Source organism: Euprymna scolopes, chromosome 21, assembly GCF_053919585.1.
Source record: "Euprymna scolopes isolate OS-2025 chromosome 21, ASM5391958v1, whole genome shotgun sequence".
Lineage (NCBI taxonomy): Eukaryota > Metazoa > Mollusca > Cephalopoda > Sepiida > Sepiolidae > Euprymna > Euprymna scolopes.
In genome coordinates this window covers 37,083,719-37,111,374 of record NC_136502.1, presented here as the reverse complement: position 1 = coordinate 37,111,374, position 27,656 = coordinate 37,083,719, and the positions used below count along the sequence as shown (strand labels likewise).

The following is a 27,656-nucleotide window of genomic DNA, read 5'->3' as shown; positions in this document are numbered from 1 at the left end:
TTACTGTAAAAATTATTTTTTTATTGTTACAAATTACGATGTTTTAAAAAAAGCAAAAATAAATTCTTGCGTTTTTTATTTACTACTGAAAACCATAACTTTAGTAAAGGTATTTTTTGTTAAACAAAATAAAACATTTTCACTAAGAGTTAAGTAAAAATAATTAGTTCATTATATTCTGCGATCATTATTTGAAAAATACTGCAATTTTCATTAAAATTCGTTAATTTCCTGATTTTTGGTGAATTTTTAAGTAAAGGGAGGAGTCAAAATGTGTATACACTTTGAGCGTCGGCATTCATTTTGCGACCACGTGTGGTTAATTTAGATTAAAGTTCAATCACATGGTTACATTATCAATAATCATGTAATTAAACCCATTGAAAATTTACCGATATTGTAAACACATTCTGTTTACATTAAGCCTGTAGTGTTTTTTTTAGTGATGCAATGTTGTCAACTGAGATTTAAAAAAACCCGCGAGATCAGGAGAAAGAAATGTCCAGAAAATCGCTAGATTTTTAATTTTTATCGTCTGAAATTTAAAAAAATATCAATTCCCCCTCCTAAAAAAAAATCCATATTTTAACTTCCTACAATAAAAAAATTATAAATATAGTATATTCAATATATAAAATGTTCCGTGTTTTCTCACTATATGTTTCTGGAATTATATTGAAGTGGTTAGCTCCCCAGAAGGCTTACATATTTTATCAGCTAGTTTTGCCTGTTTTTTTCAGAGAGGGTATTTTTTTTTTTTGCAGGAAACAAATCATAAACTCAAATTTTTTTATAATAAAAGTTAAATTGAAATATACTGCAAATTAAACATCACAATAATCGTGCAACATATTTGGAAATTAGAAAAATAAAAAAAAACAAAAAAACTTTGTTTAGCATATTAAAAGTATTTAGGTTGGTAGATAATTAAATTCTACTGTATTGGTATAAGTTTTTTTTTTTTTGCTGTTGTTTCTTCTTTTTACAATTTTAGATTGTATTTTAAACTAAACTTCGGAGGTTGGAATGCCCCCCCCCCACCTAAAATGTACTTGGAAAAATCGATTTTATAGTGAGATTTAAGAATGGTTAGTCGAAAAAAGGTGAAAAACAAAACAAATAATCAATAAATAATTGTTACCAAAGGCAATAAATGCTACTTTTTTTTTTACTTACATGAATGAGTTTATTTTATGTTTTAAAGTATTTTCAATAATCTAATGCGGGTGTGTGGGTGCCAAATATCTCCAAATTTTCTAGAATTCCTCGCTAGATTGCAAACGAAATCTCCAGATCTAGCAAGAAAACCGCTAAATTGTAACACTGGTCACGTGACAGGAAGTGGTAATAAATAAGTGTCCCTAAATAAAAAAAAATGGCCTCTCGGTACAAAGAAAAACATCTATTTATCATAGAAAAATTAAGTATAATGTTATAATTAAAAAGATATATATAAAAACACATATGGATATAGTAAACATATTATACCAAAATGTGGAAGCCATCCGTCCAGTGTTTTTTTTAGACTATTAATTCCGAACGAACCAAGAGTTACATTTTTATATATATAGATAATGAATTTTTTTCCTCAATAAGACTTACTTGAAAAGTCAAACTTCTACACAGTGATGTACTGTATGTGACAGTATTCTGTAATATATTTCGAGGAAATTCATTTTTAACATTCCATTCTTTGCATTGTGATAGCCTTTAAATACGTACCTTTATACATAACTCACACAATGCTTCAAGCAAACTACATTTCATTATTAAAAAAAAGTTAAAATATAAAAAATAATTTTTGAGATGAAGATTGATTATTTGTATTACTAGCTTTTGCCCGGGTATTTGGATGTGTGTGTTCAGCAAAAAAAAAAAAAAATGGTATTAGGAAGGCAGGCTCGAACCCATACCGTGAAGGAGGAAAAGAACGGGGAAAAAACCTGACATCTTTTCTGTTACAACCACCGCCAAACTGAAATTGACGTAGGTTTTAATTAAGGCTAGACACTCGAAAGGAGAGGATGACTTTCAAAAATATTGGCGAAAAAAACGACCTTCCCCTGTAGAAAAGTGCCCAGTTGAAAGTGAAGATATTAATGTTTTTAGCAAATTTTTCGATATTTGTCGTCTGAAAGGTCGAACTTCAGAATGATACTGATCTTGTAAAAATCCGTGGCTTCTGTCGAAAGTTTTAGGCAAACATGCAAACATATATACATATATTTATATATTGGTAACTAAAAAGTTTCGACCAAAACCAATTAAAAAGCCTGCCATATCTCTGAATACGCTTTATGTAAAATTTCAAATGTTTAGACCAGAAATTGTCTGAGTAATTTGGTAGAGACCGCAGAGGTCAAATTTATTTTTTAATTTTGACCCCTATTATGACCCCTTAACATTTATTGTTTTGGGCTCAAATCAAGTTATTAAGTTGGAGCCATGTCCAAGGAACCTATATCTAAAATTTCGAGTGTTTATACCAAAAATTGTCGGAGGAGTTTGGTAGAGTTCTCAAAGGTTCTGGCCGAAAAAAATCTCAAAGATTTTCCCAAATCTCAGTACTCTGTATATCAAATTTCGAGTCTGTAGACTGAAAATTGACAGAGTTATTGTGTAGGGAAATGTACATAGACACACACACACACATACACAGACACGTTCACTTTTATAGACATACTAGCATTTCAGCCCGGCGTTGCCCGGGTGTTTGGAGGTGTATGTTGAGCAAAAAAGAAAAAAAAAAGCGCTGAATTTTTTTAAACTTCGACCCCTATTATGACCCCTTAATATTTATTGTTTTGGGCTCAAATCAAGTTATTAAGTTAGATCCATGTCCAAGGAACCTATATCTAAAATTTCAAGTGTTTAAACCCCAAATTGTCGGAGGAGTTTGGTAGAGTTCTCAAAGGTCAAATCTTGAACTTCGACCTAATTAACAGCCAAATTTCTGGCCGAAAACAGATTACAAAGATTTTTCCAAATCTCAGTACCCTGTATATCAAATTTCAAATCTGTAAACTGAAAATTGACAGAGTTATTGCTTAGAAAAATGTACACAGACACACACACAAAGACACATTCACTTTTTTATATATAATAGATAGATTTGTACCGATCAGACTACTGTTCTCATCTTGAGTGTTGGTCGCAGGACATTTTGATCAATGTCACCTTCGACCTTCTTCAGGTGTATAAATCACCATGTTTGATTTATGTATTTTTTTTGGTTAAAAAAAAAAGTGCACTAAACAAAATTAGGCACACATGCCAATCAAAAAATTGGGGATGGGTGTCTATAGTCATCCTTTTTTCTGTACCTTTGATTGGTCTACGCTAATCTTAGCTAGAGTTCTCATTCACCATATTACTACAAACACACCAGGGGTTCTCCTACTTAAAATTCCCAAATCAAATCACTTTTTGGTCCTCCGACAAAAGGAGGGTGGATCTGTAAATTGCACAAACATTAAACATGATATGAGTAAAAAAGTAACAGAACGGATTTTCCATGAAAACTCCAGTTGCTCCCCTAGGAGTGCCTTTTGGATTAAAATGACTAAAATTGACACTGTTGTGCTTATTAAAAAAAAAATTGATGCTTTGGATTTTTATAAAACTTTCTGAAAAGTTGTAACTAACTGATTTCTATATAATTTTGTTTGTCTATACTTTGCAATAACTCTTATGAGTGCCCCAGGGGCTCTTTTAGTTGTAATAAAAACACTCCATTTTTTAGACTATTTTACCATATTTGTCCAAAAATTTTCTGTGTATGTTTATTTAGCAGTTTTGAAGAAACATCTTTAAAAAGTTTTATGATGTATGTACCCAGCCTTTGAGACTTTACATGACCGGTCGCCACAGTCGATTGAAAATTTCTTAGGGTGACTAAAAGTCGTAAATTACTCGCTCGCCAGTTGATAAAATTTCTTTAAATAAAGAAACAGGGGGATGGGGAAACTCATTTATTTTACGCCCCTCAAATATGCCGTGACTTAGAATGACCTATGTCTCATCATTTGTGAATTCTTTCATCTATAGCTGTGAGACCGTTGGAATATCATATTGAAAAAAGAGTGGTCACACTAAAGGTCAACAAGAGGTCAAATTTACACATTCGGCGTGTAGTCAAAATGTCGCCTTCATTTGGAAAAAAAATTCTTCGACGCTACAACTACATACACTTCATGCTTACAAAAAGACGAACATTTGAAAGAGGGGGGAAAAAATGCATCATTCCATCAAGCATGCACCGAAAATTAAATTATACAACAAGTAAGTAATCAGTTTTTGCTTCAGTTTTGTTTCTTCGTAAACAAACATTATTTATTCCAGGGACGATAGAAATGTATCAGGATATAAACAAATCTGGACATGAATTATTAAAATGTAAACACATAAAAATATCAAGACGGCTGATTATTAATAACATGTTATACATGATATAATATTTCGACTTGCCTTGTAAAAAATAAAAAAATATAGAATAAATGTATAAAAACATTTATTGTTTCATTAACAAAGCTATTTAATTACTAGGTTAATCTATATAAATTTTGCTGAAATGTTCAATGCTATATGATGCTAAATGTCCATTTTTATTATGATCTCGCTTCGAGTTTTGTTCAGTAATTATGTAAGTAACTATTTCTGATTGTTTTGAGGTGTTGGGATGATTGTGTGTTTCAGAATATTTTTCAATTAGAGACTTCATATTGAAATGTTTTAACGAAAAAATGAATCTCTAATATTTGTTTTGCATTTTAAAATATATTTATTTCAAGGGTGTGATTTTTACATTGTTTTTTTTTTTTGTGTGTATAAAGTTAGATATATTCGTTTTCTAATGGTACCAATAAACACAGTCTTGAATTATTTATATTTCAATCAGAAGAAATGATTCTTATTTCTATGGAACAATAATATGAATGATGCTACATAAAGAAACCGGTGTTGTATTTTAACGTTTTGTTGAATATTTACTGAAATCATCATCATCATGTGCTGTCCTTCGTGGCCGAAGACGACTTCCTGTGAACCATCATTCTCCACTTGTCACGGTCGGGACTCAGGGTCTGCCAGCTTCCAGTAGGGATCAATCTGTCCTTTAGATTTCATTTGATGGTGTCATGAAACCTGAGCTTATGTCTCGTACCCCGTCCTCCAGTTGTGAAAACAGTATCTGTTTTGGTAGTCAGGAGTTCTCCATTCTGTTTACATGCCCGGCCCATCTCAGGTTTTTCCGGATGAGCAGGTCATACATGCTTGGGAGGTTGGCTTGTGATAGGATCTCCCTGTTGCTGACAAAGTCATACCACTTGACATTTAAAATCTGCCGGAGGTGTCTCATCATATAGGTGTTGAGCTTGCGGGCTACCAGTTTGTACACTGGCCAAGTTTCTGCACTGTATAAGAGTGACGAGAGGACGATGGTGCGATACACCAAGCATTTAGTTCTGAAAGTCAGGTCTTTATTTTGCCAGACCTTCTGTTTGAGTTTTCCATAGGATATGGAGGCTTTAGCTATTCTTGTAGAAATCTCCTCGCCCATTTTGTTGTTGTTCATGACCGTGGTCCTTAGGTATTTGAATTTGCTGACATTGTAAAGTTCCTGGTCTTGAATCTTAATTGGCTGGCTTGTTGCTGGTGATCCAGGGGATTGTTGGTACATCATTTCAGTTTTCTTGATGTTAATCTTCAATCTGAAGGCTTTGGCTGATCCTGTAAAGCGAGTTATTATGTCCTGAGTATCCTCGTGACTATGCGCTACAAATGCGATGTCATCAGCAAACACGAGCTCCTGTACGAGTATTTTTGTTGTTCTATTTGCGGATTTGTATGCATTGACATTGAAAAGTTCTGCTCCCGGCCTAGATTGTATAAAAACACCCTTACCACAATTTCTAAAGGCATGCTGAAGCACAACTGATAGATAGTGAGAAGAGGGTTGAAGCGAGGACGCAGCCCTGTCTGTTTACTGAAATGTTTGTAATAATAAAATAGTTGATTTATAAGAGGTAAACAAATATTTTCTTGTTAGATTATACACACGGTAATTTCTTGAATTGTTGTAAAATTATTTTCTATTATTGACTGAAACAAAGATATAAAGTCGGACGAGTAAAAATATTTGGGGGCGAGTAAATTTTCCCTCACACTCGACAGGTGGTCAAGTGATTTTTTTTTTCAAATCTCAAAGGACCTGTCACCGCATGAAGATGTCATATTCCAAAAATTACGTAAATCGATCAAGTAGTCATTTTTTTATTTAAAAAAATTAAATATTATGACAAATTCTATCAGAAAAAACTTGACGCCATGTTTATTTTGAATTATATGCTACTAGTGACATCTTTTGGTAATTACGAGAATGTAAGATCAACAAGGGCAGACAATCGATTTTATGGCCCCCAGTTTGGGTGCGGAGGGGGGGGCAACGTACAATCAACACAATTTTACCTGAAACGAGCATCCACACGTTGACCCCCCCCCCAACAAAAAGTCTGTATTTACATTTTTGGGTGGGGAACGAGACACGTAAAAAAGATGGCAAAACGTCCTTTTTTTTTTTTTTTCTTCAACAAACAGGTGGCCATAAAGTGGGTGCTCATTATACATTAATTTATTATAGAAAAGTAATCCCCCCCCACACACACACCCTTTTTTAAAAGTAATATTTCTTCATATCTTGGAAACTACTCGTTTGCTGGAATGGGTTAAAAGTCGATTGTCTGCCCTTGTTGATTTTACATTCTCATAATTACCAAAAGATCTGATATCTTCGTACAGTGACAGATACATACGTCATAAAGCCTTTTAAAAATTTTTCTTGAAAAAAAAAATGTTTATAGGCCCAGCCGTAGTTTCATAAATTATGTTTTAAGAACTTATGATAGGCTAATGGATCTAATTAGATTTTAGACTTTTTTTTTATTATTATAAATATTTTAGAAATAATATCTCCTAGTGTTTTGTTGGATATTAAGAAAAAAAAATCTAACTTAAATACGAAACCTTGGAAAGTATGGATTAAACCCTTTCCCAATCAAACATGATGACTATTACACTTTATAAAGGTCGGAAGTTACATCGATCGTAACATTGTGCAAATAACACTTAAGGTGAGTAAATCAGTCTGAATAATCCAAATATGAATAAAAAGTAATGCTGCGTCTCATTGTCTCATGCCCCTCATCAACTACCAAGAAAACTATGAAATGTGGGGGATGTAGTAGTTTAAGGGTAGATAACTCAGTTTTTTATCATTTGGATGATTTGAATTATGGTTCTCATTTTTCATGTTATTTTCAGAACATTTCAGGTGATGCAGCCTCTGGCGTCTTGTCAGGAAGTCTAGAATCTATATGGAATTTCAAACAGACCTTTTTATTTAATCCTCGGGAGTAGCTTGCTCTCATTTATAAGAAGTCTTAACGATAATGTCACTAAATAGGGCTTGTAGGTGATATGAGAAAATAAGTCTTTGTAGGCATTAAAAATGCTTCTTATCTTAGGTCAAGGCTGCTACTTGCTCTACGAAATTGTGGGTGACAGTCATTATAACTCATTCAATATTTACACATTTTTATTGTGCATTTCTCAAGTTTAGATGAGTAAAATAAATTAACTTTTACTCAAAATGAATCCTCATGTAATTTATATATCTATAAATGTGAGAATGTGTGTGTGAAGACATTTCTCAACCTATATACTCAACCAATTGCATTTTGGTATATAGAATAGTCAGACATGTGGAAAACTTTTTAATCAGTTTTCATCTGGAAAAAGGGCTGCTAAGGAAGCAAAATAGAAAAATTGGTACGGGGGAGTCATTGGATTTTTATCTGTTTTCTAACTTTTTCGCGAATGTGCATGTGTGAATAGTTCACATTACAGATTACTTATGTTAAGAATAAGTAGTTTGAAAACAAACTTATAAAGATCGTGTCACGCTGGTCTCATGGTTATCAAACTTAACTCGCTGTCTTCAGGTTTTGGTTTCAATCTCAGTTCGAGTATTTTTCTCTTTTTTTACTGATAAGAAGTAAACAGTTTAGATAAAAAATACTCACAAGCACATATCTCAGTTTCTGTATGAATTAAAATATAATATATCTGCATATTTTATCACCGGGTAATGCTGGGTGGCCCCAGCTAGTAATAATAAAAGAGAAACATTTTTAATGTCTACAGAGACGTATTTTCTCATATCACCCACAAACCCTATCTAGTGACATTACCGAGTTAATTTATTGCCGGTTAAATAATTTAAGTAATGTGTAATTGTATTCTTAGTATCGCTCCTTCATAAGATTGAACCTTCAACCCCCAGAAAGTTGTCAGTTAAAACTGAGCAGAAACTCGGCACGTTTATCTGTTGCATCACAGGGTTCAATTACGAACTACTTAAGGCTTCAATCCAGTCATGGTTGATGAAAAGAGAACAAACAATCTCTGTAGATTAAATACCGTTCGTACTGACTCCCGTGTTTGAAAAGATGTACCTGAAGAAGGTCAGAGGTTACATTGACCGAAACGTTGTGAGAAGAACATTTAAGAGGAGAACAGTTTTCTGAATAATCTCAAGAATTTTGAAAGATAAATAAAAAACATTGGTGCTTCTCGTTGTCAACAGTAGGGGCTTGCATCTTTCCTCCCATCATCCACCAAAATATAATTAATATTTAAGGGTGGGTAACTCAACTAGGCTTTTATTATTTGGATCATTTGAATTACTGTTCTTATCTTTTACGTCATTCTCACATTTCAGCCAATGTGCTCGCAAGGGCTAGTATCCCCTCCATGTTAACCCTCCTTCGCCAAAATGGATAGGCCATTTGCATCGCATGGACAATGGGCGAATCCCAAAAGATATTCCCTACGGTGAACTCACTACTGGCAAAAGGAAAATTGGCCGTCAGTACCTTTGCTATGTCAGCGTGTGCAAATGCGACATGAAAGCATATAATATTGACCCTACCAGCTGGGAGTCCAAAGTTAAAGTCCACAACATTTGGAGACAAACGCCAAAGGCCTGACCACTAGCGAAAGGTCCATCGCGGAGACAGAATGACTATTCAGGAAAGCCAGTCAACAAAATTCAACCGCCCACCAACACGATGCACTGACTTTCACCTGCGATGTCGACATCCAACAATGTAGATTGAAGATAGGTTTATTCAGCCACAGAGGACATTGTTCAAGCACATCTACAGATGCAACCCGAGTCTTCTAGACTGACGAATGCCAACAATATCAGCCAATGTAACCTTTGACCTTTTTTTAGGTGTGTTTTGTCAGGAACTCTAGAACCTGTATGGAATTTCGAACAGAACTTTTTATTTAATCCCTGGAGGTAGTCAATAAGGAAGCATTCACATGGTAACGTGTTCCACAAGTGAGAAATTCTTTGGAAAGAAACATTGTTCATGCTAGTTCTATTTGATCTTTAGATATACAAAGGAAGAAAACAAAGTTTTTTGTAGTAAGGTTTTCAGGTGGAGGAAACAGAGCTCAGTTGAGCATCCTCCATGGAAATATGAGTAGAGTGGAGAAAGACTAGTAACATTTTTCCGTGGGAAAAAGGAGCTGCAGGGAAGAGAAAATATCATTTATAGAAATTGCTTCGGACAAGGTATGAAGCTACTTGATGTGAGGAGTTTAAAAAATATCACTTGATGGTCAAAAACTAACCAAAAATAAGTGTTATATGGATAGATTCCGACCCAAAAAACAGCAATTCTTCCTCTCTTTGTGAGAAAAATTTCTCATTGAATGTTAGGACTAAAGAAAAAAAATAAGAGAAATGAAAGTTACATGCTGCCAAAAGTAAACCCAAAGTTCACTTTCGAATCTCCTGTCAAACGAAAAAAAAAAAAAGTGCTATTTTAGATCAGATTAGGTAATTTGTTTCAAAAGTAAGTGATAAAACAAATTTCAAAATTTTTTAACTTATGTACCAGTGTAGTGCAGCTGGGTTGAACAAATAGTAGTTTCTTGTCAGCCTAGCAAACAAGCTCACAACACAAATTCATTTGTTAGAAAAATATAAAATATAATTTTATTTCTTGTTTCGTGTGTGCACTTCAATTGGTAGACAGGAGGGGGAGGATGGCAGGAGGTCGCAGATTCAGTGATGACTCGTGGCTGCTGCTGCTTTTTTGACTGACTCACTTCTCTTCCGCCTCACTTATTTATATCGACCTGCTCTCTCACAGGTGTTCTAACCCCTGGCAGCTGTAAGGTCAACTACTTGACCCATTCACCTTCAGCGACATCAGCTTTGAAAGGTTTGCCTCATTACTCAGTATTTTTAGCCTTTTACTTGTGTGTGTGTGTGTGTGCTGAATTTCGACACATGTCACCAGTTTTAGTTGTCCATGGTGTGTATAAACCTATTATAGATCTATCCGGTCATCAGGAAACCACATTCTGCATCGTTTGTGGATATAATCACTTGGACGCTGGTGTTTAGATTTTATAAGAAGGTTTACTAATCAGAAAAGAACAGCCAGAGAAAAAAAAAAAATAAAGGGACAAGTTTATATACATGTATGTGAGAGCAAGACAAACAGATAGCTTGTCTAGCTACAGCTGTGGTTCTATTGACGCCCCCACCAAAGTGTTAGGAATTTAAAAACTAAAAAGGAAAAAAACTATATCAAAAAAATAGAAAATAAGTTGACAAACAGAACAGAGGTTATAGGAAGTATGTTTAGTATTAAAAAAAAATGGAGATGAAGTTGTTCACCAGGGCACACAAAAGAAAGCTGAAATAGCATTGTTAATCACGGTGTGGCAGTGATTGGGACCAAGGACTGGACAATAGTCATCAATATATTTAGAATTAGTTTCAGGCAGTTTTAGGAGTGACAATGAGTTTTGCGACAGTTAGGACCAGTTTACAGACTGTCTTAAGTTTGCGACAGTTGTGGGTTTTTTAGTTTGACAGTAAAATGCAAGTTGTGGCTTGGAGCAGATCAAGATAAGCTGAGATTAATTGACGAACACAACTATGACTGACAGAGAACTACAAGGTGCCTTAAATAAACTGTTTTTGTATGAGCACTTTTATTAATAGTACACACATGAAACTCTAGTTCTCTTCAAAGTAATCTCCTTTGGCTGCAATGCACTTGTTGCACCATTCCAACAACTTCTGGAAGGCCTCATTGAAGTCTTCATGTGTGAATGTGTTAATGACCCTCGTCACAACCTCTTTCATCTCCTCAATTGTCTCATTACGAGGTTTTCCTTGAGCTTAGGGAATAATCAAAACGTCACAAGGATCAAGATCTGGACGATAGGGAGGATGAGAAACTGTCTTGATGACGATCTTCATCAAATAATGTGTAACAAGGATGGAGTTGTGAACTGGTGCATTGTCCTCATGGAAATGCCACTAACCCGATTTGAAGAGTGCTGGCCTCTTCCAATGGAATCTCTTTCTGAACTCCCTTAAAACCTCAACATAATATTCCTTGTTGACTGTCTGTCCAGTGGGAGCCTAGTGCATGTAGATTAAGCTTGTGATGTCAAAACTGACGAACATCGCCTTGACAGAAGACGTAGATGTGGACCTTAGCATTTAGAGGGTTGATTTCCACAATGGTGTCACACACACACCCAGAGCCCAACTGATATATTTTCTTCTCACAGGACAGCCTAACTTTTCATTTACATCCATAGACATGGACCCATTCTGTGACTAACCCTCTTCTCTATCTTTTACATTCTTACTAACGAAGATAAACAATAAAGTCGTTTTTAAATGTTAGAATGAACATTCGTTTTCGCTTAATCTACAATTGATCATAATACCCTCAGCACAGGGCTACTATGATTAGTTGTAATACTTCAAAAAATAATGTATAAAAAATTAAAAAAAAAAACATTTTTTCTTCATTTTTTTTCAAGAAGATCAAAACTTAAATATTATTCATTTAGGGAACAGACTTTTTGCACAACGTGAGCAACAAGACAATAAGAACACGTGTCCCCAAACCTATCATAAGTAACCTCGAGTGACAGTATAATATAGATATCTGAGCATAGATACAAAAAAAAGAAATGCAATGAAAATGAATTGATAATTGTTTTATCATTATCTGTTTCAGGAACCCAAGTTTTATTTTTGTGGTTGTTTTGATTCCGCTATTGTTGTAACACGTTAGCTGATTTTAATGAGCCAGTATCATCCACTACAGGGGATGTTCTGTAAAATTGTTTTCATTTTAATAAAGTATGGAATTTTAAAATAAAATTAATTCAATTTTTTAAGAAAAGAAGAAGAAGAAAAAAAAAATGGTGTCCTTTCGTTAACATACTTACAGCTACATTTCCTTGAACTGTGGTCATTTTCTGCTGGACGTAGGTTGATTGTTATTAACTTGGCTGCAGTTAATTTTTTCAGTTGTATCTATGAAATGAAACGAAATTTAAAAGTAAAAAAAGAGAATGGGTAAATGAGATGCTACTTGTGTGTAAACATCCTGAAAAACTTGACATTAAAAATATTTTAGAACTTATAAAGAAGAGTCAGTTTTGCATAAAAATTCAATATAAAATAATCAACTATTTCCAGAAGTTTCTAATTGAATAGCATTGGCAATTTTAGATCTCAAACTTTAAATCTTGATAAAGAAGGGGCAGTAAAAGATTAGTGTAGGTTTATTTAACTGTTTTTAAATACAAATAATTACATTTTATACAATGCATCCATCTTCTGTGTTGACAACATGCTAAATGCAAGCCCACAAAAGCATTGCAAGTCTTAAAAGTACTCGTTTTTGATACTTGTCTCCTGGTGGTCTTAAAGGAGGCCACACTTATGGGGGCGAACATTAAAGACATTCTCAACATCACCCCTTAACTAATAGCAACAGGGGTTCAAATCTGGTGAGTTAGAGGGCCAGATATTTGAGGGTACAAAAACCAACAACTCTGTCTTTTACCCATAAGCTGGTGTAGGATTCTGGATGAACATTACTTTCTTGGGATCATAGTTCTTCTTAATCCAGGATAAAAGGACTTCCTCCAGAATCTTCAGATATTCTGCCGCATTGATCTTCAGGTCTATTTCAATGAAGTGAAGGGCCACAACTTTCCTATTGCTGGTATCAGCTCCAAACGCCATGACAGAGGCAGAGTGTTTACTCTGCATAACCAGAGGAACACCAGGAGGGTCATTGGTGATAACTCTCGAGTTTCTGTAGTTGGAGACTTCGTCTACCACAAACTTTTTCTCTTCTACAAAAATGCATAAGGTACCACCATGGTGTTTCAGGTGATTGAATAGCAAGGGGCTTTACTCTTTATAAATAATCATAGATTTCACTGTAAAAATCATACAACATCGTCTGCAATATGATATCATCCCAAGATCTTTCCATACTGCATTAGAAATGTTCATTTTGGTCACATTCCGCTTTTTCGACAGTTCAACCATTGACTGTCATGGATTTGCTGCAATGGACCGTATGAAGCCATTGAGAAACCTTCTGGTGCAGATTTTATCCTTTGGATGTCTTTACCTTCTTTTAAGTTCGCCACAACACAATAAACTGTCCTAGGAGCATGGTCTGTGTCCCTGATAATTTTATTTTCAAATTCTACATTGCCACTCATATTTTTTAGTATTTTTAGGTGGGTAATCAGGAAATTCAGACTCTAAAATTTCAGATTGATAATGTTGCTTTCAGAAACCTAAATTGCAGATTGCAATTATTGCCATGTTATCGTTTATACCCTGGATAACAATGATCACCTATTTCTGAAAATTTATGATTGGAAAACATTATAAGAACATATAAGAATATATGATTACTTGCGTTTCTGAAAATTTCTGATTGGATAGCATGTTAAGAGCATATATAATAATAATAAACTATTTCCGGAAGTTTCTAACTGCATAATGTTTTAAAGGCATATATAATAATTATTGCCTATTTTAAGGACATTTCTAATTGGATAGCATGTTAAGACCATATATAACAATAATCAACTATTTCCGGAAGTTTCTAACTGCATAGTGTTTTAAAGACATATATAATAATGATTGCCTATTTTAAGGACATTTCTAATTGGAGAGCATGTTAAGAGTATATATAACAATAATCAACTATTTCCGGAAGTTTCTAACTGCATAGTGTTTTAAAGGCATATATAATAATGATCGCCTATTTTAAGGACATTTCTAATAGGATAGCATGTTAAGAGCATATATAATGTTAATTAACTATTTGCAGAAGTTTTTACTGGATGATTTTTTAAGGCATATATAACAATGATTACCTATTTTAAGGACATTTCCAATTGTATAACTTGTGAAGGGCATATATAACATGGTGCATGACAAAGAAGTCAAAATTGTTAATGCATGTGCATAAAAAATACCAAAGGTCCACAATGTCTAACAAATAGGTTGAAAAACTTGGTAGTTTAATGTAAATGTTACATGCCTTTTACTATCCAAAGTCCCGGTGGAAATGGACTCCACCCCCTTTTGATTTATATATGTATATATATATATATATATATATATATATATATATATATATATATATATATATATATATATAGTAGGAATGCTAATTAATAAAAACCTGAAGAAAGTGCTCAATACTGTTGTAGAGCAAATATGCATTTTATTTTTTATTATCGTTTTTTCTGTTTAGTTACATTGTAGCTGAAACAATAATGTAACTAAATAGAAAAAACGGTAATAAAAAAAATGAAAAGTGTGTATATATATATATATATATATATATATATATATATATATATATATATATATTATTTTTTATTACCGTTTTTTCTGTTTAGTTACATTGTAGCTGAAACAATAATGTAACTAAACAGAAAAAACGGTAATAAAAAAAAAAAAAAACATATATATATAAAGTGATTTAGCTTAATTTATTACACATTTCTATTTACTTGTCTCTTGTCTCCCCAGGAATGATCTGCCCTAGGTTAATCCTGACCATGTAGACAAGACCTTATGCTAGGACAGAGCCAGATATCAGCAGGCACTGGGACAGGGAGCTGAATGTCAACAGGCAATGGAATGGGGAGCTAGACACTGGTGGGCACTAGGACGGGAGCAGGTGTTGCTGGAAGTAGTAGCCGAAATAGGGACTGGGGTTACAAGCTGAGGGGAGTCTCCTTAAATTCCTCAGCTGAGTTACCTTATTTATTTATTTCACATCATAAGAAATGTGATACCAGGCTCAGAAAGTGGGATTGAAAAAAAGAGTAGAAGCTCTCTGATCCTGTAAAAGATGCCTGCAAAGCTCTGTCTGCATTCCCCAGAAGAGGTGTCTCAGACTATTAGCAATAAACTAATCCCTTATTAAAGATTGACAGCTCCAGTTCTAAAAGGTGGACCTTCTAGAACTGCACAAAACCAACTCTGCACCGCAATTATGGTGAGCTACGATGTTCACTCTTTCGCTGCCGGAAGTTCAAGTGCCCCGAGACGTTTTCTGCGCAAGCGGCTAGAGGCGCCTTTTTACTGAATTACTTTGGAGGTTCAATGTTTTGATTTTCTGACCAATCAGAGAGTTTTCCGGGCTGTAGGAAATTCGGTGTCTGGGAGCTGATGAGAATCTTTAAAAGAGCTCTGTATTTTCCAAAAAAGACCAGTTAACAAAAATTCAGAGATAGTGTTGGAAGGTATATATCACTACTGTCTGCAACTCAAATCTAACACGACGACACTTTGAACATAGCAGTCAGCTAATCAGACAATGTAGGCGAACACACAGACACAGTAACTAACTTTTGCATTCCCCCTCTTATTATCGTTCGTATGCTCACTTGAAATTAAGTTTATGAAAATAATTATTTTAAAACTTCTCACATTTTTCAATGAACCTTCCAGAGTGATTAATTAACTCTACTCAAAAACTTTCAGTGAAAATTATTTTATATAGTTGAGTGAGGAAGTTTTCTTTACGATTTACAGACCCGTGAACTAATCACGGCTCTTGAATTATCAACTCAAACTTCCTCGAAATCTCAAACTAATTTCCCCCTTTTGTTCACTCATAAATGAACTATTATTTTCAATGAAAATATTTCCTAAAAAGTAATAAATCTTTTTTCTTTTATAAATTGAGAGTTAACCGTGTTTGTTTTGTTGATATATTTTCTACGAAAGAACCTCGTAAATTCGACTCTCTGTCTTGCTCTCTTTACTTCTTTTCCCCACAATAATAAAATTAATTAATAATAAATAAACAAATAAAAAAAATCAGGAAAAGGCCAAACAATCCACAGGGAATAGATTATTAATGGAATGGTCTAATCTCTGTTGATTTCGGGCCCCCGAGAGGGAAAAAGTGGCCAAGTTGCAGTAAGCATTTCTCTCCCACTATGAGAAATTTGACACTAAGGTGGGAGAGTGGAATTGAAAAAGTCAGTGCTCAGGAGGAGGAGGACTATGATCCTTCAAGGAATTTTTAAAGAACACTACACAAATTTGATGGAACTGAAACAGACAGAAATCTCATATGACATTCCCCTAACCCACAAATGATTGTGAAAGATCAAGGAAGAAGAGCACCGTCCAGACTTCCACTGGACGTATACTTGTCATGATAACAAGACAATATAAAAAAAAAATTTAATAAATCGTAAAATTGATAATTCCGAAACCATTGCGTTATTCTGTTTACGTCACAAAAGAAGCTCAGATCGAAGGGCAGGTGACTACAATATGTGCCAAGTAGTGAGTTTCTACACTGAACAGGACCAAATTTATCTAAAAAAAGTGATTTTAATCTCTTGAGCTAGATATCTTACAATTAAATCAGATTGTAGTTAGACTATGAGTGATATTTTGATCAAGTTTTGTGACACTTAGTCAAGCGATGTTGGCACTTGGTCATATACAATCAAATAAACTTAATGACAAATCAACAAGCTCATTGGAAAACATTTACAGATATTGAAGCTCAACCAGCATTGTTTTCTGTGGGGGGCTTGACTTGCACAAGCTGTTTCCAGTGAGTTGAATCACTTATTTTACATTAAATTTTATATGATAAACTGATCACCCACTCAATCAGATTATACCTATTTACAATGCCTCCCCACGGGACAGAGTTAGACACCAGTGTCGTTTTTTTAACATGGAGAAAAGATACAAAAATACAAAATTGTCTCAGTCGTGAAGGACTGCACCTCCACTGAAAGAGAACAAGAAATGTAAGTGCTGCATCTGAAGAACAGATGGTATTTATTTGCTCCCCCACCGAGCAAATTAGGCACAAGGCCAATTTTTAATGTGAGGAGTGAAGGGAGGGGGAAGGGAAAAAGGGGACCAGCTCCCGAGAGGTGGGAAATGGGAGCTGGTTAAAGGTCAGGCATGTGGGGTTGCCCCCACATCTGGTCTTTGCTAGTCATAGCTAGTCATAGCTTGCAATATCTGCCGGAACAGATGGTATTTATTTGCTCCCCCACCGAGCAAATTAGGCACAAGGCCGATTTTTAATGTGAGGAGTGAAGGGAGGGGGAAGGGAAAAAGGGGACCAGCTCCCGAGAGGTGGGAAATGGGAGCTGGTTAAAGGTCAGGCATGTGGGGTTGCCCCCACATCTGGTCTTTGCTAGTCATAGCTGGTCTTTGCTAGTCACAGCTTGCAGCATCTGTCGGAACAGATGGTATTTATTTGCTCCCCCACTGAGCAAATTAGGCACAAGGCCGTTTTTAATGTGAGGTAAAAACCAGCTCCCCTAAAAGGGGTCACTCTGGTTACCAAAAATAATAATTGTCCCAGTATAGAGGGTTTCCCCTCCATTGACTGGTACAAATTATCTTAAGTGCAGTATCTGTCGGAACAGATACTACACTTTGATCTTGGCCAAATTGATCCAGTTTTGTGCCAATTGTACATTCAGCCATACGCAATCAAACTTAATGATAAACCAACCAACTCAGTGGAAAACATTACTGAGAGCCATTTACAAATATTGAAGCTCAACCAGCTTTAGTGGCTGATCCAGCAAGATTAATTTAAAAACATTTTGATACATACCTTAACATTATTGCAAATAATTTTTGAAAATGGTTCAAGACACACTGTACGAGGAAACCCAAAGAATGCTGCAGACGTTGAGAAGGTGGTTGAAATATTCTGTTGTTGGTTCGAGAAATTAATAATCATCTTTATATCATTCTGATCAATAAGTAAAACACGGAATTGAGTTACCAGAGTTGGTAATATTATGATAAGGTTCCAAACTGGAAGAAAAAAAAAAATAGAAAAAAAAGTAAACCTAGTATAATATTTAATACCATTTACTATATTAAGAGTAGTTGTGTGTGTGTGTGTAAAGTAAAAAAAAAAACAGACTACAAAACAAAGACCCACAAAGTTGGTATATTTTTGATCAACATTGCCTTGGATAAATAATATCTAAATTTAGAAAAAAGTATTTATTCTTTGACCTAAAACTGGTGATGATTTTGTCGTGAGGCGAGATAGGTTTTTCATGTATTAATTAAGGAAAATAAGTCCGATTTTTTTTATCAAGTATTTATTCCCTTATACTGACTGGTTCCTCAAACAATTACTATAAGTAAGAGTTGTTTGAATCTGTGTGTGCGTGTTCCCAGAGAGAGGAATGGACTGGTTAGAAGAGAAAGAAGGAAAGGCAGAAAATGAGTGAAGAAGAAAGAGAGAAAGATATACAGACGAACAGAAAAGGGTAAAAAAAAAATAGAAGTTTTTTCCCTACACAATGTCGGATAGCCCTGCTAGTTTATTATACCTACAAGATTAGAGAACACTATTACTATATATATATATATATATATATATATATATATATATATATATATATATATATATATACTTACTGACTAAATAGTTTTCTAACGAATGATAAAAAATAAAAATTAAATATGATTTTTGTATAGTTTTAAAGGTTAAAAAACTATGTATATATAGACTTTTGTTATATATATATATATATATATATATATATATACACTAGCTGTACCCTGCCATGCGTTGCTGTGGCTCAATTTAGTGTAATGGAAAATTCTAATAAAAAAAAGAAAATGCATGTTTCTTATATTCTTAGTACAGCAATCCACTCAAAAATTTTTTTTTAAAAAAGGCGAAAATGAAAAAAAAAATGGTACTCTTGCAGAATTGGATCCTGTCAGTCATGGCTTGAGCTCGACCAACATTCAGTGGATTAAGCCGAAAGTTACCAAAACGTTGAAACGCTAAATAGAGTTTTTTTTAATTGTATTAAAAAATGTGAGTTAATATACACAGATTCGAAAAAGTTGTCAAAAAAACGAATAAATAAAAGCAAAGATAAGGTAAATTACGTTTCTACCTAACTGGATAATTTTTTAGTGTTTTTATTTAATGGAAAATGTTTAATCGGCTCAAAAAACTAAGCGTTTATCAATGTTTTTGAAAAAGACGAATGGTCACGGACTCTGTTGAATACGTTAAGTTTGGGAAAATTAGTTAAAAACTATACAAAACAGTGTCAGACACCCACTGATTATATGTTATCGTGACATAGGCTGACATATTCGGTGGGTTTCTGACAGTATTTTGTATAGTTTTTTAGTTTTAAATCATTTTCCCAAACTTAACGTCATCAACAGTGTCCACCACCATTTGTATTTTTCATATACACTGGTAAACACGGTTTTTTGAACCGACTAAACGTTACAGTAAATAAAAAGGTTTGTATTACTAAACACAGAAACGAAAAAGTTGTTGAAAAATAAATATAACACATAAATGTTATCAAAGGCAAGATAAGTTACTTTTCTACCTAACTGGATAAGATTTTAGTGTTTTTATTTAGTGTAAAACGTTTAATCGGTTCAAAAACATGTAGTGTTTATCTGTATATTTGAAAAATACAAATGGCGGCAGACTGTATTGAACACGTTAAGTTTGGGAAAATGAGTTAAAACTAAAAAACTATACAAAATACTGTCAGGAACTCACTCAATATATGTTACCATGACATTGGCAGACATGTATTCGGTGGTTTTTAACAGTATTTTGTGTAGTTTTTTAATTTCAACTCATTTCCCCAAACTTAACATGTTTAACGCAATCTGCCTCCATTTGTAATTTTCAAATATAGCAGTAAACGCTGTGTTTTTCGAGCTGATAAGCATTTTACATTAAAAAAAAAAACTAAAAAATTATCCATTTTGGTAATAAAGTAACATATCTTGTCTTTGATAATATTTGTTGTACATTTATTTTTTGGACAACTTTTTCGAATCTATATGTACAGTAGTACAAACCCAATAAAAACACTAAAAATTATCCAATTAGGTAGAAAAGTAACTTATCTTTCCTTTGAAAATATTTACTTGTTATTTATTTGTTTTTGTTGACAACTTTTTCAAGTCTTTGTGCAAGTACAAACCCAAAGGGGGTATTTTTCTGTCTAATTTTATTTTTGGTACCGCACTTAAATTTAATACAATATCTTTTTTTTGGGGGGGGGGGTATTTTTTTTTTACATTAAGTCCTCCACAATTTTCGACTATGCTGAATAAGAAAATCTCATTTAAAATTTGCAGAGGCAAGTAGTTTTTGAGATATAAAGACCTGTACTATGCACTATAATTCACTGGTGGCCATGAATAAACACTCCCAACCTCCCTATATTAAGAACGGCTTTCGGAATAAACAACATCCATGCCTAACCATGTGTTTTAACCTTTTACCTTTCTTTCATCTATTAAAAACGGCTTTTAGAATAAACACCCCCAACCTACCCATGTTAAAAATTCTGGAGGTGGACATAATGTTTTTTTAATAAATTGTTAGTTGAAGCAGAGAATAGTGACAAAACACAATCCCCTCCCCTTGGTAAGAATGGCTAAAAAAAAAAAATAACGGTTTTCTTGGTAGAAACTGTTCTGTATTTCATCTAACAATTTCTGGTGCTAATGAACTTACTGATCCGCGCTATTTTTTAAATCGTATTTCCAAGTTTAATTAAAGTTTTATGATATGTTTTTTTATTCAATTGTAAGATTAAAGTACAGAATAGGTACAAAACACCCTCCTCTCCTCATGTTAAGAATTGCTTTTTAAATAATAACGTTATTATTTCAGCACGGATCACTCTCTGCATGAGTACCTATTATTTTTTTTTTCAGCCATTCTTACCATAGAGAGGGGATGGTGTTTTGCAACTATTCTGTGCTTTCAACTAACAATTTATTATTAAAAAAAGATATCGTGAAATTATAAAAAAATAAAAAGATATTGTGAAAGTGGAATTTAACTTGAAAAAAAAAAAACATGAACGGCGCGTTCAACATTGTAGCCGGAGTTTATTTGGCAATAAGGTTACGTTAGTCGATTAATGGGTGATAATGCACTTACTGATCCGCGCTATTTTTTAAAATCGTATTTCCAAGTTTAATTAAAGTTTTATGTTTTTTTGGTATTTTTTAGATTAGGTCCACCTCCACAATTTTCTTTTAAATGACGACTTTTCTAGGTTTCCGACTATGCTGCATACAGAAATCGCATTGGAATTTTGCAGAAATAAGTAGTTATCGAGATATAAATAGTTGTTTTATGCATTGTATTCTTTGATGGCCATCTTTGTTACACACGTGCGTAAAAAAGATGGCCGCCAGAGATTACAATGCCTTATACAACTTTTTATATCTGGATAACTAATATTTCTGCAAAATTTCGATGTGATTTCTGTATTCAGCATAGTCAAAAACCTATAAAAGTCGTCATTTAAAAGAAAATTGTGGAGGTGGACCTAATCTAAAAATTTACTGTTTTTTTTATTCAATTGTAAGGTTAAAGTACAGAATAGGTACAAAACACCCTCTTCTCCCCATGTTAAGAATGGCTTTTTAAATAATAACGTTATTATTTCAGCACGGATCAATAAGTGGATGAGTACCCAATTTCTTTAATAAAGAGAAAGCATTCATATTTTCTGATATAAAAACAACTTCTGTAAAAAAAACAAAAAAAAAAAAAAACGTGTACTTTCAATTTTTGTTAAAAAAGGTTTTCTTAGAAAAAAAAAACTATGGTAAAAAAAAAGCAAAAAACAAAACATTAATCGGTACTTATGCAGAGAGTGATCCGTGCTGAAATAATAACGTTATTATTTAAAAAGCCATTCTTAACATGGGGAGGGGAGGGGGTTTGTACCTATTCTGTACTTTAACCTTACAATTGAATAAAAAAACATATCGTAAAACTTTAATTAAACGTGGAAATACGATTTAAAAAATAGCGCGGCTCACTCTCTGCATTAGCACTGAAAGTACAGATTAGTTAGAAAACATCCTCCCTCCCCATGTTAAGAATGGCTTTCTAAATAATAATGTTAATGCATTAGTACTGTTCCTTGTCTGCTTAAGTTTAACTTTTGTTTATTAAATTGTTAGGTGAAAGTACAGAATAGTTACAAAACACCTCTATTCCCATGTTAAGAATGGCTTTCTAAATAATGTCATTATTTCGGCAGGGTAGCTTCTCTGCATAATTACCATGTTTTGTTTATTAAATTGTTAGGTGAAAGGACAGAATAGTTAAAAAATACCGTCCCCATGTTAAGAATGTCTTTCTAAATAACATTATTTCAGCACGGTATTTTCTATGCATAAGTACTATCTATTTTTGTTTATTAAATTGTTAGGTGAAAGTATAGAATAGATGCAAAACTCCCTCCCCCATGTTAAGAATAGCTTTCTAAATAACGGTATTATTTCAGCATGGTACCTTCTCTGCATAAGTACCATCTTTTGTTTATTAAATTGTTAGGTGAAAGTATAAAATAGTTACAGAACACCCTCCCCTTCCCATGTTAAGAATGGCTTTGTTAATAACATTATTTCAGCACGGTACCTTCTCTGCATAAGTACCATCTTTTGTTTATTAAATTGTTAGATGAAAGTATAGACTAGCTACAAAACGCCCTCCCCATGTTAAGAATGGCTTTCTAAATAATGTTATTATTTTAGCACGGTACTTTCTCTGCTTAAGTACCATGTTTTGTTTATTAAATTATTAGGTGAAAGTACAGTACTCATGCAGAGAGTGATCCGTGCTGAAATAATAACGTTATTATTTAAAAAGCCATTCTTAACATGGGGAGGGGAGGGTGTTTTGTACCTAATCTGTATTTTAACCTTACAATTGAATAAAAAAACCTATCATAAAACTTTAATTAAAATTGGAAATACGATTTAAAAAATAGCGCGGATCACTCTCTGCATTAGCACCAAATATTATTTAAGCACGTTATCAATCCGTAAATTTTCTTCGAAAAAAACCTGTACTTTCACCTAACAATTTATAATGTTAATAATAAAAAAGTCAATATTTTCTTATATCGAAAAATAAAAAAACAAAAACAAAAACAAGAAAACGACTTCGACCTTTTTTGAGTCAAAGTCGTTTTTTGTATTTGTTTTTTTTTTTTTGCAAGCGAGCAACTTTTTTTTTGCCTGATATAATAAAGAAAAAAATTTTAAATTAAAAAATTTGGAAGATAAACAAATGTTTTTTTTTTTTTTACTTATCGAGTAAACAGAAAATGAAATCTTCTAATTCGTTTCGTCAAATCATGGTATATGAAATGAATTGAAATGGAAGTTCAGTTCTATCAACAAAACCTCCCCACAAACCGTCCCCAGCTCATCACAACCCAATATACTTCTCCTTTAATAGAAAGGGAGATGTTGTAGTATCAATAGTGATACCCCATCCAGTCTTCCTCCCACTCCTCTCCCATAACCCTACTTCCGGTTTCGGGCTCACCGCCAAGCAGTTCCGGTTTGTAAGACTAGAAAATAAAACGCGTTTCATTCCAGTCTCTCAGCGTTCTAGCTAATCACTAACCATCCGCACATGTAAATAATACAACAATCATCTTACCGTTTATTTCTTAAAGTATGTTCAAATGTTCAAATTAAGAAATAAACAGTAACATAATCAACATCTTGAAAATTGGCACATAGCCTTTTGTCATTGTTATAGTGATGAAAGGGGAAATAACTCTAATAAAGAAAGTAAGAGTCATCGCCCTGTATAGACCCTAAAATAAAAGACTAGAGAGTTCCAACAGGAACAGAGGACAATATGTCAGCTTCGGTTGACACATAAATATCGTTCTGTAAATAATTTAAGGTTTCTACCATGAATAAATTGCGTTAAATTATAATGAGCTATTTTTACTTATGCAAATTCCAGTGATTTCTGACGATTCATTCTCCGAACACAGCAGTCATTTGTTTGTATATGCTCTGTAGTTACATCTGTTGAATAGCAGGTACATTATTGAAGGATGATAGGTTTTTATCGGTGACACATTAACGGAACAAGTGTAACGGAGATTGATAACGGCGATGATGATAAATACTGACGGAGACATTAATAACAGACTGGGGTCCTGGATATGACCTAAAACTATATCCGATGGTGAGGGCCCCAGCTTGCAGGCCTTAGGGAGTGTGGAGCCACCTTTAATTGCCATTGCTCCCAGGTCCACTCTGACCAAAATTCGTTTTTCAAAATCACCAGATTCAGCATTAAATAACCTGAAAAGGGTTGATATGCCGTAAAACAAAACAACCAACCAATAACAGCCTGGGATGATTCTTGGGGAGTTCATATTATTAATACGGACTATGAAATATATGATGCAACAGTTCTTAACACATATAAAGGGGAAGAGATACTGCATATGATGGAGGAGGCACATTACTTGTAAGGGGATTATACCAGAGTTCGGTTATAGATTTTTTTTTCTTTTTCTTTTTTTTTTTTTACATAAGCATCGCCACTTATTAAGGCCAAGAGGGCGCTCGAGGATAAGGGTGAAAGAGTGCACAGTAGAAGTTGGACAATATGTTACGAGAACAGGTCCCCTGTTCTTGTAAGTAAGTAAAAATGAGATAGGATAGACCGAGTATTCGAACCTGGAAAGCTAGGTTTGGAATTAAGATTCAGGAGAATTCCGATTGCTAGTTTTAAAATAAATAGCAGATATGTTTGCTTGAAAAGGGATGCGATTGTTTAAAAATGTTATTGGAAAAGGAATTGGAAAACGAACAATAGAAAATGTTAAACATATTGAAAAATAGGTTAGTCGAAAAACTAGGTTAGAAGAAGATAGTGAGTTCAGGACACGTTGTTGGCCATGCAATGACGCCATGGCTAAGAGATGAGTTCTCAATATAGTTGGGAGTTTTTAGTGAGAAGAGGACAGCCCTTTAATGTAACAGATCGAGCTTCATAAATTAAGGGATAAATAAAATAAATAAAAGATCAAATATAATTGAATGAAAATGTTTTCCAATAAATAATGATCTGATGAAATTATCAGATTAAACGATCTGATGGTGGAAACATGTGTAACTAAGCAGATAAAACGAAGATCAAAGTGTAGTATATGTTCTTCAGATGCTGCACTTCATTTTCTTGTTCTCTTTCGGTGGAGGAGAAATCCTTCACGACTGAGACAATTTTTATTTTTGTACCTTTTCTCCACGTTAAAAAAACGACCCTGGTGTCTAACTCTGTCCCGTGGGGAGGCATAGTAAATAGGTACAATACTATTGAGCATTATTTTCAGGTTTTTACTAATTACCATTTAATTACTATATATATATATATTAAATAAAAGACGAGGAATAAAAGTTGGATATAACTTTCGTATGTCATCAGATCACTAAGGAAAGAATAAGAGAGAAAAACTTCTTTAAAATATGGCCTTTCAAAGCTAGATGCTTCTCATCAGAAAGAGAGAAGAGCCAACATTATACAAAATATACAATACAGATAACAACTGGCTTTAAGAACATTTAGATTAGAAATGAAGGAAATATATATTAAGTACAAGAATAAAAAATATTAAGATATAACTAGAAGAAAGGTGTTAAGCATACGTGAAAAAAATTTTTTAACAATAAAAATGAAATAAACTAAAATGAAAAAGTAAAAAATGGAAGGGTATTATATAAGTAATAGTATAAAGCAAATAGGGACCACTAAGAAATAATAGGAATCATTAAAGAAGACGATAACGAAAAAAAAGAAAAGAAAATAGAAGAAAGAGAGAAAGGTAAATTGTATATAATTATTTCCTGTATCATATTGTAATATGTTTCAGTATTTACTTCAATCTGTGAGTAGAGTTTTGTTGTTATATATATATATATATATATATATATATATATATATATATATATATATATATATATATATATATATATATATATTCATAGCAATTAAGCTACAAAGAGATTTTAGCATTTAAGCCCTGCAGGAAATCATTAGGCTAAGGTTTATTTTTTGTGTCTTTAAAAAAAAAACCACCCAATATTTTTGCTGATGAGGAGACTTTGTTTCTAAAAACTATATGTTAAAATTATTGTCCATGACTTTATGTCTATCTCAATAAAAACATCGTTTCCGGGATCGTAAAATTTATTGATTTTGTTTTGTTCCTCCTTGTGAAACCGATTTTTAATTTTAATTATAAATTATCAATGTTAAAATAGCTCTAGTATATATATATATATATATATATATATATATATATATATATATATATATATATATATATATATATGCCTATTGAGCTTATTATATATCTACATTACAACGAGCACTATTTTTCTTGTATTTTAATGACATTAGTGATTTTACTATTACATTAAAAGACACTCTGCTCTTTAGACTGCTGTTCTAATCCCCTTTATATATATATATATATATATATATATATATATATATATATATATATATATATATATATATATATATATATATAATGGGTTAAGAAATTCCAACGAAAGAAAGATGTATATTTAAATAAGGGGGTAGTCACCAACAATGTGTATTTTTAAAAATTATTTTATTATTCCGTGTCTTGGTTTTTCATTGAGAATTATGTTTAGGTCATTGTAATAATGTTTTTAAATCATTGAAATCGTTTTTAACGCATTTCAGACGTTCTGTGAAGCGTCTTCTTCAGAAATTATTTTCAAAATGTGTTGGAGATATAAAAATAGCATTTTCGAGTTCATTTGAAGTGTTTCCAAGGGGTGGAAACGTGTAAGTGTCTACTATTCATTGGAATGTTAATTTGATTGCAGAAATTGCCCTCTGGACTCAAATACCGTAGGTTTACAATAACATATGGCACTATACTATAAGCCAATATCTTATGTAACTATTAAACGATGATGATGAGTGGGTAAAAATATACACAGTACAACTATATTTGCTTGCCACTGTTAACTGCATCATACACTGATACTTACAACTACCTTTACATTCCCTATTCAAAAATAATGATTTCCCGCCCCCCCCCCTTACATTCCGGATATTCTCATTGGCTGAAAACGTAAAAATATGTTACTCTGGATTACACATACTGATACTAAAAACGAACAGTCCAAATCTCTACCAGCATGGCCTCTACATCTATGCAAACCAATACCTTTCTGAATGTTAAAGCAAATAAAAAATATTCTAGAATTCTCATAATCATAACTATACAAAGTTACACCCTCACATTTAACTACATGCACATTATCGCCGCACATTGTTTGCAATATATATATATATATATATATATATATATATATATATATATATATA

General features: G+C 33.2%; 1 protein-coding gene across 2 annotated transcripts in view; it reads right to left on the bottom strand.

The window, feature by feature from the left end:
- The window catches only part of LOC145242116 (uncharacterized), a 171,751-nt gene that overhangs the window by 14,670 nt on the left and 129,425 nt on the right, over positions 1-27,656 (bottom strand). For both annotated transcript variants that reach the window (XM_080105032.1, XM_080105031.1), the window contains exons 13-14: positions 18,045-18,250; positions 12,337-12,424 (exon numbers count right to left, since the gene is read on the bottom strand). In XM_080105032.1, the coding sequence (XP_079961158.1) occupies positions 12,337-12,424; positions 18,045-18,250 (294 nt within the window). The remainder of the gene's footprint in view (positions 1-12,336; positions 12,425-18,044; positions 18,251-27,656) is intronic.